General features: G+C 33.4%; 2 protein-coding genes across 2 annotated transcripts in view; one reads left to right on the top strand and one right to left on the bottom strand.

Annotated features, from left to right (window-relative positions):
• Positions 1-17,760, top strand: part of LOC133190276 (coiled-coil domain-containing protein 96-like) — a 266,577-nt gene that overhangs the window by 6,678 nt on the left and 242,139 nt on the right. The gene's annotated exons all lie outside the window — the stretch shown is intronic.
• LOC133190274 (ankyrin-2-like) overlaps positions 1-17,760 on the bottom strand; it is a 103,559-nt gene that overhangs the window by 54,315 nt on the left and 31,484 nt on the right. The window contains exons 5-27 of the mRNA XM_061325793.1: positions 16,086-16,184; positions 15,114-15,302; positions 14,388-14,417; positions 12,524-12,622; positions 12,302-12,400; positions 12,094-12,192; positions 11,861-11,959; positions 11,637-11,735; positions 10,893-10,991; positions 10,416-10,613; positions 10,121-10,318; positions 9,790-9,987; positions 9,080-9,178; positions 8,853-8,951; positions 7,837-8,034; positions 7,603-7,701; positions 7,138-7,312; positions 5,964-5,987; positions 5,265-5,300; positions 2,927-2,994; positions 2,087-2,242; positions 1,394-1,555; positions 458-670 (exon numbers count right to left, since the gene is read on the bottom strand). Of these exons, the coding sequence (XP_061181777.1) occupies positions 458-670; positions 1,394-1,555; positions 2,087-2,242; positions 2,927-2,994; positions 5,265-5,300; positions 5,964-5,987; positions 7,138-7,312; positions 7,603-7,701; positions 7,837-8,034; positions 8,853-8,951; positions 9,080-9,178; positions 9,790-9,987; positions 10,121-10,318; positions 10,416-10,613; positions 10,893-10,991; positions 11,637-11,735; positions 11,861-11,959; positions 12,094-12,192; positions 12,302-12,400; positions 12,524-12,622; positions 14,388-14,417; positions 15,114-15,302; positions 16,086-16,184 (2,835 nt within the window). The remainder of the gene's footprint in view (positions 1-457; positions 671-1,393; positions 1,556-2,086; positions 2,243-2,926; positions 2,995-5,264; positions 5,301-5,963; positions 5,988-7,137; positions 7,313-7,602; positions 7,702-7,836; positions 8,035-8,852; positions 8,952-9,079; positions 9,179-9,789; positions 9,988-10,120; positions 10,319-10,415; positions 10,614-10,892; positions 10,992-11,636; positions 11,736-11,860; positions 11,960-12,093; positions 12,193-12,301; positions 12,401-12,523; positions 12,623-14,387; positions 14,418-15,113; positions 15,303-16,085; positions 16,185-17,760) is intronic.

Raw genomic sequence — 17,760 nt, 5'->3', positions numbered from 1 at the left:
AATAAATTTTATTTCCAAGTGCAATTTTCAAGCAAGTTAATGGAAAGGCTTCATGGCACTTGTTAAAATTGCTTCATTTTCAATGATCACTCAAGAGTTAAAATATCAATATTGTAATAAGAATGCATTACAGGCACTGTTTAAGGATTATTTTTATTCACATAAATATGTGTTAACATATAAAGCCTTATTTGTAAATTCTAATGCTTAAAGCAAATTAGATTCTCAAGCTAGAGTTTATCTGATTATCACTGATAAGTCAGTTACATATCTTCATTTCTTCAAATACATGTATCTTCAAATCTTCTACTATTAAGAGTTAATGTCTTTGTAAACCTAAAATGATCTATATATGAATAAAAGAATAGAAAAGTAGTTGAAAACCAAAAACCTAAGTTGAAATACACTTAGTTCTGAATAGTTATAGATCCACAGCAACCCAGTGATTCCAAGATACCTGTTGGGGAACCGAATCATCGGGCATATATTTGAATTCTTCATTCAAATCTATACCATCGACACTAAAAGACTCGGCATAATTTTCAGTAGGCTTGTCTGGCTGTGATTTGTATCCGGAGCTTGGATAGATGGGCCGTTTGTTTGTGTTAGCTCCGTATCTTACGGATTGTCGCAGGTAGAAATCCTCTGCAAATTGATTGGCCGCTGTGTTCTAGAGGTCAAGAGGTCAGAAAGAGAAACACAGAGTCAAAAATGCACATGCTAAGAATTAGCTATTGAAAACTGGTTTTTTATCTACTTTTTTAATCAGCTAAAACATTACAACATCTAGCTTTATTTAGAAAATAATTTGTGCTAGTTATTTTCTAGCTACTTCAAAACCAGTCTTCATATTACAGTCAATGCCAAGTGATTCTTGATGACATAAAATGGAATCCACGTTTATATTTGCAAAATATTTTCTTTTCAAGTATGAAACTATTTTATTTGATTATCTTGTATTCTTTTCAAAAATTTTTTACAATTTGAAAATCAATTCAAATATGAAATCTCTTGGCATTGTCATTTTGAAAGTTAAACAAGCTAGCACCACAATATTTACACAATACAGAAAATCATAAAAAACAGAAACATAAAAATAGAAATTCAGAGTTCCTATAATTGTATCTCATTCTAATAAGAAAGCTAGTACCCAGAAAAACTGGTCATTCTCATTTCCATGCTGTGAGTGCATTAAAAAAGTACCATTTTGTTACAATTCAAAATTCAGTGTGGAATTTCTCAAAATCCATGCTACAAGTCTTTTTTTTCTTCCTATAAATTTCATTCTAATGCATCGAAAATGTAGAGGGTGACACTATGACATAATGTTAGTGAAATGAACTCATGAAATTTTCAAAAACTGTTAATTTCTAGGTCATTCCAATGTTTATACCTTCTTCATCCTATCATCTAAATCATCATCATAATCGATCTCACTACCATGCTCGTCAACAACTCGAACCTTGGACTCAGAGTTCGTAGAAGTGGTATCGAGTTTATCTAAGGTCGAGTAATCACCTCCAAAAACACTATCTTTGCTTTTGTCATGTTTGTCCTGATAAACACAGAAAAACAATACAAACAAATGTACAACATCAATATTCAACAACAGAAAGCACTTGGTCTCCTCAAACACAGTTGTTTCCATGCAAGCAGTTGTTCAGCATTATCACTGTTCTTTGAAGATACCAAGTATATATAACCCTTTGTAAGGTAAAGCTTTACAACATACACATAATCATTGATAAAATGACAGAATTTTCATACATCATCAGTAACCTTTATTTTTAAACTGTTCTGAACTAAAAGGACCATAGAGGTTAAATAACTCTAAATCAAATGCAAATGGTGACTGTGCAAATTGTGCTATATGCAATAATGGTTATCTGTTCATATACTATTGAAGTACACAAGTCTCTATAGTTATACTGGGATAAGTTGTAACCACTTGGTAACCAAAATGCTTAACATGTACATGCCATTTTCTACTTTATTATATCAAATACATGGTACTAATTTCCTTTCAGAACTAAGTTATGCTGTTTTCAGAATCTTCTTTCTATGAAATAAATCCTTTAAAACCTACCCTTGGAGACATGAGAGAATCTCCACTAAAATAGCGCATCTCTGCCTCATAATCTGGACCACGTTCCAAGTAAGATGGGTACCGCATGGCAGTACCTATCTCACTCGTGATGCGGCGTCGGGCGTCATCGGTGGAGGCAGTTCTCATAGAAACATCCTGATGTACATAAAAGAAAAATAACAACAGCGAAACTCAAAACAACTAAACCCAGGCAACAAAAAGTGGAGAATATTGTTTTCATCTGACATCTGGATACGCATCTCTTGTGTTTTTTCCCTCATTCTTGATAGTCTAATTCATGGGAAGAATTTTTCAATTAGGAAGTTTCTCAGATGTATGTTAAGTACAAACAAGTTTAACTTGTTAGTTTGAAAGAAAAAAAAACTTAAATATTAAATTTTCAGTTTCAAATTAAGAAATCAAAAAAAATATTTTCATACAGACAGAAATGTCCAGTGTCAGATCAAACAATTTTCACTGCTTAGCACTTCAAAATAAATAATAATATTGCAACATAACTTTGACAATATTGATTATATAGTGCTGAAAATTAATGCAATAATTGTGCTAAAAATATAAGTACAAGGAAGAATAAACAACATTGATTATGTAATACATAATTCAGATTTTATAACATCAGTCATAAAGTACTCCAAACTTGGACAGTCTTCCTTTTTGACCTGCTGGCTTTTTCGGGACATACATTTTTTTTAACACAGATTCAGTTATCATATTGTAATGTACAAACGTTCTCACCTTCCAAAACAGCTGAGGATGTTTTATGGAACAGAATAATACAATATCCTTATAAGAATACAACATTTGATCACAACAGTTTACCTTTTCATAAGAGGTATCCAATGGTGACATGCTACCTCCTTTTTCTCCGAGGGATATGCTGTCCTCCCCTGCAAAATCAGAATAAAAAATGTCATATTTAAACTATGCTTATTATTAAAAAGCTTAATAAATTGTATTAAAATTTGAAATATTTATCCTTGAATTCAGATCTATTCAATGGAATTAAATTAATTTAAACAGTAATCAAGTGATAAAATTATTACATATGTATTTGAAAGTAAATTAAATCATTATTTCATAAATATTATTAACTTATTTTCCCATTTGTATAAGCAAAGTTCAACTTCATAAAAAAAAGACAAACTTTCCATAAATAAGAAAAATTCCCTTATCATACCCTTACCTCTACTTCGACGAAAACAATTCATATCAAAATTCGAAATAATACTTTCAAACCACCCAAAAACTTAGTAGAGCAAATTTGACAAAAACTTCAGTTCTAGCTAAAATCCTTCCATGATCAATTGTTTAAAGTAGATGTTTACAAGTACTGATAAATCAGCCACACTATTTTTTTTCCCCTCCAAGCTTTCACAGTTCCAGTGATGGGAAGCTAGCACTAATGGAGATATCTGACCTTCTAGTATCGACACTGACAGAGCATCAAGCTATATCCTCTACATACATCATATATCTCTATGTATCTTGGCTTCAAAACATCAGCAATTAGCCTTTAGGGGGCCAACACTCATAACATTTTATATTTAGAACTGATTTTCTCTTATTTTAAAACTTTTCTGAAGGCAGATCATTACATGTTAATGATTCTTCAAACAGATAATTTCCAGAGCGAAATGCCAAACTGTGGCAGAAGATAGCTCTGCATGAGATGAGTTTCCCCTTGGGTGCTGGGATAGCATGCTGTTAAAATAATTATATATGTTATGAAACAGCTTACTGATCATGCAAAAAGATACACTGAAAAAAAAATACATCTATATGAATCTATTTACCAGTAAAGGGTGAATTAATTACACAGGAGTATTTTTTCAGACCACTTGGCTACATATTTCTCATTAGTTATGGTATATATATTGATTAAAAGAATACAGTAAAACATGCTTATAGCAAGGTGCTAGGGACACATCATGAACATAGTTCATTATATCCAATGAGTTCAAAATATATTTCATAACTACAGGGATTGAAAATCACTTAGCTGTAAGCATGAATTCATTATAAGCAGGTATGCTGTAACCATGTTTTACTGTATCATTCTAATACATGCATATAATGTTGTCTTATAGATCCATTTACAAACAGATATACTGCAATATTACATTTTAAATATGCTTATTATATACAAGAATTTAAATTTAACCTTTAAATTAAATCTCGTGTGTGATTTTTTGTACAATATTCTAGACCAGAGCAATATAATTGTTATAGATAGGGAATATCCCAACGTGATAACGGATATGGCGTCTCAAGAGCCTTTCTTTTGCTGTACTGTCTAATGTGTTTTAGATGTTCACAACTTGTTTAATCCTTGGCCAAGTGTATTTACTTAGCATATTTCAAAACAGAAATATCATGGTTCTGATGTTATTACTGAAATTTTTCCATCCTCTAATACAATATCTGATGGGGTTTTATTTTTCTTGGCAACTTATATTTTAGTAGATTGCAGAACAAGAATTGGTTTTCAAGATCGAGCTAAGAGTAAAAATAATCTTTTTTTTTTCTATTTTATTAAGATATTTTTGGAAATTAATTATTGAAGCAATTAAACAAAACTGTTAGAGGAAAAAAATAATTGCAAAGTGAGGTCAGATCATAATTTTTATTTCATGCAGTGGATTGACAAACCAAAAAAAAAAATTATATTTCAACTGATAATACAAAGTTACAACACCAAATTATGATAAAAATTTGATTCCAAAGAAACAACACTGAGGATGGATTATAACTTACGAGACTGCATTTTACTACCCTCATAGAAGGGCAGATAAACATGTTGTTCGGTAAGAGGTTTTCCGAACAATGGAGAAGATGGCAGAAAATCGTCCCCTGCATTCACAGAAGCAGTAAAAAAGAAAGTCAAATTGAATCCTACTGATCTAATTCATACATTTTTCCTGAATGAAAGCTAAGATTTTTTTTTCCTCCAAAAATGGGTTATTGAGAATTACTTCCCATATACTGCAAAGCTTTAAATATAGCAACATATTATTGAAATTTATATCAACTATACATAACATTGTTTTACATTCATATAATTAAAATGTCATTGACATATATTACTTGACATGCATCTTATGGGGTATAAGAATATTTTTATATGCTGTTTATAAATACATTGTTTTACTACATTTACCTTTCAATTTCTTATAAATTGGATGTGAGAGAACATCTAAAATAACATTTAGCTGGATATGAATGATGAAGAAGTCTCAACTAATCCCTTATGGAAGAAAACAATGAATGCACCACACCATTTTATCTAGCCATCATAAATGCATTATAGAAAAGCATCTAATTTTAGCATTTAATCTGACTTAAATTACTGCATGTCAATAGATAAATCGAGAACATAACAATTGCATTTTACTTTAGCAAAACAAAATTATATCATTTATGAGGTAATGGCTCCACCATGATGGTAATAATACCCTTATAATGTCATAATGGTCTTGTGGTGATTGAAATGTAAGGTCACCTTATGAATTACTTTAAAAAAAATAGCTCACCAAATGATATCAAAATGATTTTTTTTTTTTAATTTATTGCATGAAAGCAGGGTATGGGGAAATTTTGCCATTTCTAGAATTCTTACCACTAAGAAGCTGGTCAATAGCAACTTTTTTTGAAAAATAGATAAATTAAAATCCTTTTTGGCATTTTTATTAACTCCTGATATATTTATATATGTATCGTAAATCAATTCCTTTTCTGCGATAGCATGACACCAATTCCTGTTTCAAAAACATGTTAATATATATTCTGCTGTATATAGAACACAGCAGAAAAGTTAGGCCTTTGTGCACCAATATATATACTATTGTTTTACACTCACATCTGATACTGGCCATAGAAGACCCTGTAAAGTGAAAGTACAACACATGGCTATATGGATTGAAACAGAAAGTAGAGTGAATCACAGCACCTGAAATCTTGTGTTAGCCTATAATTCTCCTTGTTATGTGAGAAAAGAACTGTTTTTTTTTTTGTTTTTTTTTTTTTAGTTAGAATTCGACCACTGCCTCATAAATTAGAGATAATAGCATTGACTATCTTAGTCTTCTAGCAGTGAGTTTCCAGTTTTGTAGAGCACACTAGCAGATAGTGCTGCATGATTATTATGTTCACACTCAAACTTAATACCGTGTCAGAACAACAGAATTAGTGCCAATTCTAGAGTCCCACAACAGTTTCTAGAAACTCCTGAATTTTACAATGTTTTCCCTTTCTTTAGGAAATACTTCTAACTCTTTCTGAATTTATAATGTAAGCATAAAGGTTTTTTTTTCAATTAAAAGAGATTATTTGGCAAAGAAATTAAAGTTAAAAGATTCTAATGTTAAATCTCTTGTTAGCTTTCATATAAACAATTAGTTACTAAAGTCATGGAATTCTACAAATATCTCTTTTTTGAAATAAAATAAGAGAAAAATCTTCTCTATTTTAACAACTATCAGCATGCTTAAAATCAATAAAGGGGGAATACTAAAAATAAAAAATTCAAGAGTTTTGAAGTTTAGCACCAGTGACTGCCCATCGACAGGACAGAGGAATTTACATACACGGTTGATTTCCTATGGTCATCAATTTAGCCAACCATGACAATCTCTCACTGCTATTTCCTATACAATATAATTACATAAACATATGACAATACCTATAGATAATACATTGTTTCATGATTTGATTTATAATAGACCTGCTTTCTATACTTTATAGGTGTTGGATGTACACATGTACTACATACTAGTTATGCATTTCTCATAAGAAGTAAACATAATCTCTGAAATCCTAAATTTTAGCAAAATAAAAAGTATGCAATATTCATGCAAAAATGATGCAATATCAAATTATATTTTTAAAATTAAGATATTTTTCATGCTTATCTTAAATCAATATCAAAAGAAACATGACACAGTTGTCACTCTACAGAAGATAATGTTAACAAATAATGCAAGTACAGAAGTCAATAAAATAAATGAAGTGAGTAGATATAAATAAATACTGACCTCCCTCATCATCTGAGTCTGAGATGGGGTTTTCCTGCATGATTTCAGGTGACATGAGTTTTATCTTGTCCTCGGTAGATGGGAGGGTCTCAGACACCTCAGTGACTGGGGTCAGTGTATCCACAACAGATATGTAGCCCAGTCTCTGGGCAATTGACAGGGCAGTTTGTCCATTCTAAACAAAAAAAAAAAAAAGAAAGAAAGTTTATAAACAGTTGATCATTCAAAAACAAAAATTTTGTTAAATTGCCTACACAAAATATTTACAGATTCTTCATATTGACAGGTCTCTTTGCAAAGCCACTGTTATCAAATCCAAAGTTGGAAAGATTCCTACATCAAGTATAACTAATATTAATATAAATTATGTCCTTTTTAATTAAAAAAAAAAAGATCTTTAAATTTAACACTTCATGAGTAGAAATATATAAGAGAAAATCAGCTGTTTTATTGTTGATAACTTACATTGGTAACAGCATTGGGCGATGCTTTATTCTTCAGCAGTAGATTGATGACTTGAACATGGCCCTGTTGAGCAGCTTGGTGTAGCGGGGTGTATCCAAGCTTTAAAAAAAAAATAGAACAGTCTGCCATCAAGCTACTCTTCCAAAAGTACAATTCTGTTAAAGCAAATTATACTTCAATCAATGAAAGTTAATGAATTTCTAATAAAAAATTTAATTAAATCTAAGTAAGTACCTTAGTTGTAGCACTAACAGATGCACCATGCTCCAGCAGGAATCGAACCATGTTCATTTGGCCGAAATGGCAAGCGGTGTGGAGTGGTGTGTAGCCTGCCTTGGTTTGGGGGTCTATTTCTGTGTTGTATTTAACCAGAACTTCAGCAACATTGACTTTGTCTTCCTGTGCTGCCAGGTGCAAAGAGGTTAATCCATTCTGAAATTGAAATTAGCGACTTATTGTTTTTACTCTGCTGAAGAAAAGCTCTGCACAGCTTAACATTGCAGGTTTCTGTTCAAAACACTTGTTACAAAAAGATTAAAAGAAAAACTAAAGGTACTGTGAGCAGTGAGCTCACAAAATGGTACCCCCACTCCCATATGAGTATAATGAAAAAGTCCATTTTCTGCTATCAGAAATCTCAAAATAACTGTCCAATCAGAACATAAAATAGGAGATGCACAATGGCACTATGCAATAAAGATTCTGTGAAAGTGTCATTACATTTTACACTGTGATATGGGATGAGTTGCAGATAAGAGATGGGTATCCCCATTGTCATAAAAATAATGACAGTTTCCATGTTTCACTATGGGAAACCTCTAACATCTGTCTGATCAGAGCATAAAATAGGAGGTGCGCAATGATATGTAAAAAAGAATCTGTGAAAGTATCATTAAATTTTATTCAGTGGTATAGGAGGAGTTGCACATAAGAAATGGGTACCCCCAAATGGTATAGAAAGAATGGCTGTGTCCATGTTTTGCTATGGTAAATCCCAAATATCTGTCTGATTAAGACACAAAATAGGAAGTGCATAATGGGACTATGTAATGAAAATTCTGTGAGAGTTTCAATTCATTTTATTCAGTGTATAGGAGGAATTGTGGACAAGAGATGGGTACCCAAAGTATTACAGACATATGGATGAAATGACAGAAGGACATAAGGACACACAACCCCATCACCATATACCCCCCCCCCCCCTCCCCCCACTTTTCATGCAGGTGATATATCTGGAAAATATTGCTTACATGAGCTTTAGAGTTGACGTCTGCTTTGTGCTCCAGTAGTAATGACACCATATCTGTGTGACCTTCCTGTGCTGCCAAGTGAAGGGGAGTGAAGCCATTCTACAACAGAATCATTCAAGCTTTTTTTCTTGTTTTGAAATTATTTCATGCCACTAGTTCAGTTTTCTACTGCTTGAAAATATGAATGAAAATCTTTCAATAAAAAAATCAGTGTTTCAATATTTTACCTTGGATTCTGCATCTGGTCTTGCTCCAAATTCTAGGAGAGTTGTTGCAATGTCCATCTGGTTTTTCTTAGCAGCAATGTGAAGTGGGGTATATCCATTCTGTTAAAAATTAACCCTTGATTAAATGACAATTTCAATCAGTAAACATAGATAATCAAAGATTAGGAAGCTCACCTGGATGAATGTCATCTTTAACTAAGGAAAATCTCACACCAATTTCTTTCTAGTAAGTGTGCATCCCAAGATCAATATCCATGCAAGTTTGGTTTAACTAGGACATAATTACTAGGGAATGTACAAGCTCCAAAAACTTTAACCTATACATTCATCTGGAAATGTAGGTCAGATCCAGCATCCGAAGCAAGTCTGGTAGTGTCCATCCCTAAATGCATCATCCTTGCTAATTCAGTTCAGGTAAAGGGTAATATTCACTTATCTGAAAAATATTGGTCAGACCCAGCATCTGAAGCAGGTCAGGTAGTGTACATCCCTAGATGCATCATCCATGCAAGTTTGGTCCAGGTAAGGCTTAAAGTTACATGGGAATGGAGTTTTTCCTAAAACTTTAACCTGGGCAATGACGCAATATCGGGGGTGTAGCATAAGCTCATCTCATTCTTGTCGAGGTGAGCTAATAAAATCTATCATTTAACAGAAATTTTAGCTTTTATCCTTTAAAGATAAACCATGGCCTCTTATTTATTCCATACCTTGGCGGTGCTGTGTGGTGAAGCTTTGTTGTCCAGCAGTAAGAGCGCCACATTGACATGGTTGTAGTGGGTGGCAACATGAAGTGGTGTCAGGCCATTCTTTCCTTGACAATCTGGGTTAGCGTCCTTCTGCAGCAGCAACCTAGCAACCTTGATGTTGCCGTACTTAGCAGCAATATGAAGAGGAGTGAATCCCTTCTGTAAATCAAAAATTTCTGGAATCAGTAATTATTTCATAACATTCATAAATTTAACAAAACTGTAAGAATTACATTCAATTTTTGGTTTCACTACATAGATATAAATCTTTCTACTCTATCAGAAAGATTACCTTAGTTGTCAGACTGTGTGATGCACCATGCTCCAGTAACACTGAGGCGACTTCTTCATGACCTTCCTTAGCAGCGATGTGCAGTGGAGTGTAGAGATCCTTGGTAACAGCATCTGGAGCTGCACCCAGCTGTAGCAACAGGGTCACATTGTCAACATTACCAAGGCGGGCAGCAATGTGAAGGGGTGTCTGCTGTTCCTAAAATGGAAATTTTCAAAACAGTTTGTTAGAAAATTTTTCAAAATATTGGTGCAATGTTGATTTTAAGAGTTATTTCCCTTTAGTAGCTACTCACTCTAGCTCTGGCATCTACAGTTGCTCCATTTCTGAGCAGGATGCGGATGATGTCTGTTTGGTTGGCTCGAGCTGCCAGGTGGAGTGCGGTCTCTCCACGTACAGTGGTGAAGTCAGGGTTAGCATTGTTTTGGATCAGGTAGATTACAATGTTCATGTGTCCCATGAAGGAGGCAACATGAAGAGGAGTCAGGCCAGACTGAAAAGACACGATTTACTGAATCAAACTTCTACTTTATATACTTTCTTTTACCTAAAACATTTTTAAAGACATTCTTATAAAATGATACATAAACTCTGAAACAGATTAAACATTTAATCTAAAACAGTGTGATTGCTGCTGGTTCTGAACTTGGGAAAATTATTGATGCAAAAGTTTTAATTATCAATTGTGCACCACTCACTTTCAATAAAAAAATGTTGCCACTTGTATTTATTAAAAAAACTGAATGTAATTTTAGATTTTGTTTTATGTTACCTCTGTTGTGGCTTCGATGGTGGCTCCATACTTCAGCAATAGTTCCACGACCTTGATTCTGTTCTTTTTACATGCAATGTGGAGTGGAGTGAATCCATTCTGAAATGGAGGAAAAACATGACATTCATCTCAAAAACACTGATGTAGTCCAAAAGTAGTTTATTTTTCCTACAGAAAACTTTATTCAATACACTTATGCATGTACTACATTTCAGAAAGAGCAACAATGTCAAAATCAAACTTCTCAAAATAATAACATCCCTCATAAAAAATGATCCATTTATTTCATTTTTTTAACTTAAATGAAACAACAGAGTAATTTTTTTCCTTACACAGTTGAGCCTCATTAATTCGGATGCTTGTGTTCCTGAGCAAATTTGTTCGGATTAATGAAGCATCCAGATTAATAAAGCATACTATATATATGATTACTGTTAAATCACGTTTTTGTGGGATCAAATTTCTGTAAGTTGAGGAAAAAACTTTGTGTTCGTGGGGATTTGATTTTGTGGATGAAGAATTGTTGAGTAATCATGTATGTGACATTTTCCATTTCATGTTGGACATAAATTTGTGGGTCTCTTCATATTCTTGAAAACAATGAAATTACCCCCCCCCCCCTCCCCCCCCGAAAATTAGTGATTTCACAGTATAAAATGTTGTGAAAAATTTTGTCCCAAAGATGAGGCATCTGGATTGATATCCAGATTAACGATACCCCACTGTGTAAACAACTCTACTCACCAGAGCTCTGGAGTTAGGATCACACTTTCTGTCCAGTAGAAGTTTAGCTGTCTTTACATTTCCACAATGAGCAGCCACGTGTAATGGTGTCAGGTAGTCCTACATGAGAATTAAATTATCTTTAGAAGCTAACCTTCCAGTTTTTGGATTTCTTTTTTATCTATACCTAGTTTACCTCTAATGACTGATGTTTTATTACGAGGTCATAAATAAAGACTACATACCACTGTGACATCATCAACAGGTGCCCTGTGGTACAGCAAGAGTCGGGCACAGTCTACATGGTCTCCCTGTGCAGCCATGTGAAGTGGTGTCAAGCCATTCTGTAATTCAAATATTAATCAAAATCAAGAACTTGTTCCTGTAACCAATGAGATGTAAACATCACTAAAATATAACCTTATCAACCATAATGATTTGTTCATAATTTGGAACTGAAAATAAGCTTGTGTCTGACCTTGGTTTTAGCAGACTTTGGAGCACCTCTTTCAATCAGTAGGTCCACTACATTTTCATGTCCACTCCTAGCAGCACAGTGCAAGGGAGTTAACCCATCCTGCAAAAAAGAAAAAAATTGACACTATCACTGATAATTTTATTGATAGTATAACACACAAAATTAACTGAAGATCATTTGCTGTGTTTAAATATTGTAGATGGCTTACCCTGGTTTTCTCATCAACAATGGCTTTGTTGTCCAGTAAAAGTGTTACCATATTTGGTTTTCCCCATCGTGATGCAACATGTAGAGGGGTGATGTTGTTCTAGACAACAAATATTACACATAAATCTCTAATGTATTGTTTGAAAATCAAAATACATATCAGTTCTTTGAGAGCAAAACCATAATTGGATTTTTCTCTGTGTTCTTATCTATAATATTTTACCTTTGCTTTGAAGTTGACATCTGCTCCTCTCTGAATGAGCAGGGATCCAACATTTGTGTTGCCATAGTGAGCAGCGATGTGCAGGGGAGTGAACCCACTCTAGAAAATGATATAAATCATAAAAAAATCATTTCATAATTTAAGAAATTTTCACCCAGATTGACAGAATTATGTAACAAATGATCATTAACTTAAATTCTTAAATACAGAAATGGAACTTTTCAAAACTCAAAATATTTTATAAATAACTGTTATAGAGTTATACAGACCATTAATTTTTTTTTTAACATTAAAAAAATACTGGTCTTAACATTCATTTTTATATTTATTGCAAGTAATTGTTTTTTCAAATAATAAAATGAAAGAAAACAAAAACAAGAATCTTTCACTCTAAACAATTATAAGAGACATGTTAGAATGAGTTATCCTTAAGCATTTGGAAATAAACTCAGCCAATTAATGATGAACTCTTAACTTAAGCTAATAACAGAGGAAATTCAGGTTTCAGAACATTTAACTCGATAGCATTTTTACTCCTACTTTTTATTTTAAGCCATTCCTTTTGCAAATTCTCATAAAATTTTGACATTTCAACTTCATTTCTTGCCAAGGATCTTTAAAATTCTATGCAGTATGGTCAGTATTTGAACTCTACAAAGAATCATTTACAGCTTTCATTATCCACCCTGCACAAGGCATGCTGAAATGAAGGAACATGGAAAGGGAGATAAATCATCACACAAACTAAGAGGTCATTTTACTGGACAGAGCTATACATACACCGACACTGTGAAAATCCTGTAAACAAAACAATCAACGAAAAGGTAAATACACAGCAGAGAAAACAGGCATTGTGAAAAGCCGCTAACCATCGTAATGAAAATGGTGATTACAGAGACATAACAAAATATTAAACTCGGATGTAAACTCAAGAGGTGGTCTCAGATTGGATTTAACATGAGCTACTGTCAACTTTACAGAGAAACTACCTGAGACTTGAACTTATAAGGACAGATCACATGCAATGATGTCCACATGTTTAAAGAGCAATGTACATTAACAGCAACATTTTGATTTGGTGATATAAAGGCTGGGGAACCTTTAAAGTTTACTCTCACTATATCAACTATTTCAACTGCAACTATTCATTGTCAACTTTTAATAATATTATTAGTGTAACTTATATATCCTATCCCCTTTCTTGAATGCAACCCAGAAAGTTTTTCAATAAGTAAATGCAAAACAAACGAACATCTAGCAGTCATGATGGTTAGATATGTGCTATTGCATGCAAGAAAAATGCCCAAAACAAAACAAGTATTTCATAAACATTAAAGCTAAAAACGTTATATGTCAACAACTTCCATTGCCAGTTTTTGCTTACAACTTTTAGTATGTAGAGATTAATTTTGTAACATTTCATCCAAGAGCTTTATTTGATATAGAACTTAAATCTACAGATCTTTTCCTGAACCATCAAGCCATTAAAAGCTTTTGGCAATGAAATTAGGAAATCTGAGTGGAAATGTTTTGCATAAATGGTTTTGTGAGCAGCAGATCATCTATAGACCTTTCCAATGTGAAATCAATTCAATATTTTCATCAGTATTTTTTTTAAAACAGAATACTAATGGTTTCTTCTGAAAAGAAATGAAACAAATGTTTGATAGATTTTTATTTTTTGCTGTTATGTCTTGATATTGATGCATGAGTTTATCGCATCTAAATATCTATCTATATGACATGTACAGGTATTTCATATGAAAAATATGATTTCACATTAGAATGCAATTTTGAAAATAAAAAAAAGCAAAAACAAACACTTTTTGCAGTGAGATGATAGCATAACTATGTTGATACACACCTTGGTCGTGTCATTAACCAGACCTCCTGTCTGAGAAGCCGTAAGTGAAATATACAACACAATCAATTACTCTTCATCTAAGTGCTCATTCACAGCCAAAATAGGGCAGCAAGCCGCCATGTTGAAGCAAAAATACTACTAGTCAAAATTTCTTATCTATCTTCTATAATATGATTAAAATAGAAAAACTGACTACATATGCATGCATTTATGAGTGCATGATACATTTTCTTTGTAAAGTTGTTAGTTTAGTATGAAGTCATTTTATTTTCTTGAATAATGGAAAATGAATGCATTCATATCATGCACATGGGTATACAACAGTTTCATGAGGTTAGAAAGCTTGTGAGGGTCTGTCTAGTTACTACAAAATATCTAAGGACATGTGCTCTAAAAATTCACTCTTGTCTCTCAAGGTTGACTTCTTAGTTTACAACATCATGGGAGATAACTGCTTCAGTGCTCTTGTACAATTGGCATAGACAAGACAAATTTCTCTTGCTTAATCTTCTGGTAATGTGATCTTGCCTCTCAATTTCATTTGCTATTAGTCCATTCTCTTAATCGTTACCCTACCCCATGTTTTAAGGGAATTCCCCCTACCACTTAATGAACTCTTTTAATCCCTCAATTGTGTATAAAATTTTCTCTTTAGCATATCTGAAGCTTTCTCAAGCACTGAGCCATGTAATACATTACCCAAATAGAATTATTTTCTGCAGGTACCTTAGTTTGTCCATCGACATTGTTCTGTTCATTCTGTAAGAGCAGGGCCGCTGATTTGACATCGTCTTTCCTGGCAGTTACGTGCAGGGCGGGCAGTTTGACCTTGCCCTTTGTGTCATTCTCCAGAAGTACACTGACCACTCGCTCATGTCCTTGCTGTAGGGCCACAGCAAGGGGAGTGAATCCATCCTGTAAAACAATTCAAAAACTGTCATTAAAGTGTATACTGATACATGTACATGTACCATTGTATATATATTGTATAGAGTGTGTATTTCTCAAGATGTTGAAAAGTTGTAATGTCCATATCTAAATGATCAACTGAAATGATTCCTTCCTACTCTATTTGCACATTTGATTCTCTGTGCATTACTTACTTTTAATTTTTGTTAAATATATAAGCACATGTAATACCATGCATCATGGGAGGACCTTAGTGGAATTAAAAGTTTCACTTTACACTAGATAAGCATCACATCATGAACTAGTACTGATATATAAATTATGAGAGAAATTGACAATTTTGTGTGATATTAATTCATGACCACTTATGTACAGTGAAACATGATTATCATGGACCTCAATGAAACAAGATTAGAATATTTCAATGTCCACAAAGTAATATTATATTTGATTAAAACAAGCTTTTCAATGCTAGCTTTGTGTACAGGCTCTGCTTAACTGGAATTTTGATATGTATTTATCTTTAACTTTACCTTTAGGATATTTATCCTAAAGGTAAAGGTATTTATCTCTACCTTTGTAGACAGGCAACAGGCTCTGATTTGCTGGAATTTTGACATGTATTATATTTAACCTTTATTGGCTCTCTACCTTTATAGACAGGCTCTGATTTGCTGGTATTTTGAAATGTATTATATTTAACCTTTATTAACTCTCTACCTTTGTGGACGGGCTCTGATCTGCTGGTATTTTGACATGTGTTATATTTAACCTTTATCAATTCTCTACCTTTGTGGACAGGCTCTGATTTGCTCCACTAGACAACAGGTACTTGACAACATCAGCATGACCCTCCTGAGCGGCCATATAAAGGGGAGTGAACCCAACCTACAAAACATCCAATTCATCAAATAACAATGAGAGTATTATAACTGTTCACTAATTGTAACCAGAAGACAAATTGCAAATATCAATTTCAAAGTTTGAGAAAATAAATAACCCCTTGATCACTTGAAGGCAACCCATGGAGATTTATTTTCTAAATTCTCTGAATAAATAAATGAACATGTCTATGAAATTCCGTGTATGTCAATTCTAAGTATAATGTTCATTCAAGTTTTTTTGTTGGCATAACCTATTTGATGATTTCAGACGTTAACCACATTTTGCAGATAGTTAAAATGTGCTGCAATTGTTTGAGCATAAAGCTTAATTATAATTACATCTCTGATATATGCCTATTATATTGGAAATATTCCTTTCAAGTGGTACATAAATACTTGGTAAGAACAACATTTTTACACTTCAAAACCATAAAACAGCATATAAATCAGGGTGCACTAATTAGCATTTGGCCATTACAATGCATTACATATATTACAGACATCTGCCTCTCTTTAAGAATCACAACATCATTGCTCATTGAAGCAGGAAAAGATTTGTTTGTTCTCCATCCTGACTGCTTCTCACCAATAACATCCCTTTGATTAACTGTTAATTCCCTTTATCATTCCTAATCTCTGAAATGTTTGACTACTTGTCTTCAACTCTCCACTAGCTCAAGAGCAACAGTCTAAAGATAACACCAGTGGATCTGCCAATATTTTGGGTGCTGAGAATTTAACATCCTTTTCTATATTCCCTGTGTGGGATTGATATAAACAAGCTGTAACACAGCTATTTTCAAACAGTAAAATTATAACCATGTGATGGGGGAATATTTTAAGATGACCTCTCAAAAAGTTCTGTTGACCTACTGAAAAACTGATATTAACTGCTTAGAGATATATTTTATACAAAGCATATACATGTATCTCTTTAATTTACTTATTTAATCAGCCAGGCAATGATTTCAATTTGACCTAATTTCCTTAAAATTGTAAAGCATTTCTTTAACAGAGTGAAGGAATACAATATGATGCCAGACATGATGAAATTCAGTAGGGTGACATCACACCCACAGAAAGTTATTTATAGCTTAGATCACCCCTGTATCTATATTTAAGGTTATTAAAGAGTACCCAGGCGCGGATCCAGGAATTGAAGTTAGGGGGGGCGCAATAAGTAGGCAGGGGGTCTGGGGGCTGCCTTGAGGCCCCCAGTGGGTACAGGGCGAAGCCCTGGTGGGGGCCCAGGGGGCGAAGCCCCCGGAAGCTCCTGGATTTTAGAGATTTTGTAGGGTAAAAATGAGATCTACCAAGTAGACATTTTTACATATTCTCGACAAAAACTATGATTTACGCTAACTTTGACAATTTTAGGGGGGCGCGCGCCGGGTGCGCCCCCCTTAAATCCGCCACTGGTACCTATGTCAGAAGGTCCAACTACTGAATAAGTTTACTTGGAATATAGAAATATATGCTTTTTTCCCTTAAATTTTTTTTATATTCAAATAAATTAATGTTACTTTATAAAGACAATTGAACTAGCTGGATACATGTAAATATACCCACTAAGATACACC

This window comes from Saccostrea echinata, unplaced genomic scaffold (genome assembly GCF_033153115.1).
Source record: "Saccostrea echinata isolate AGI-Se365-2 ecotype Australia unplaced genomic scaffold, CSIRO_AGI_Sech_v1 ptg000022l, whole genome shotgun sequence".
In the NCBI taxonomy this organism is placed as follows: Eukaryota; Metazoa; Mollusca; class Bivalvia; order Ostreida; family Ostreidae; genus Saccostrea; species Saccostrea echinata.
This window is presented reverse-complemented; position numbering and strand designations above follow the sequence as displayed.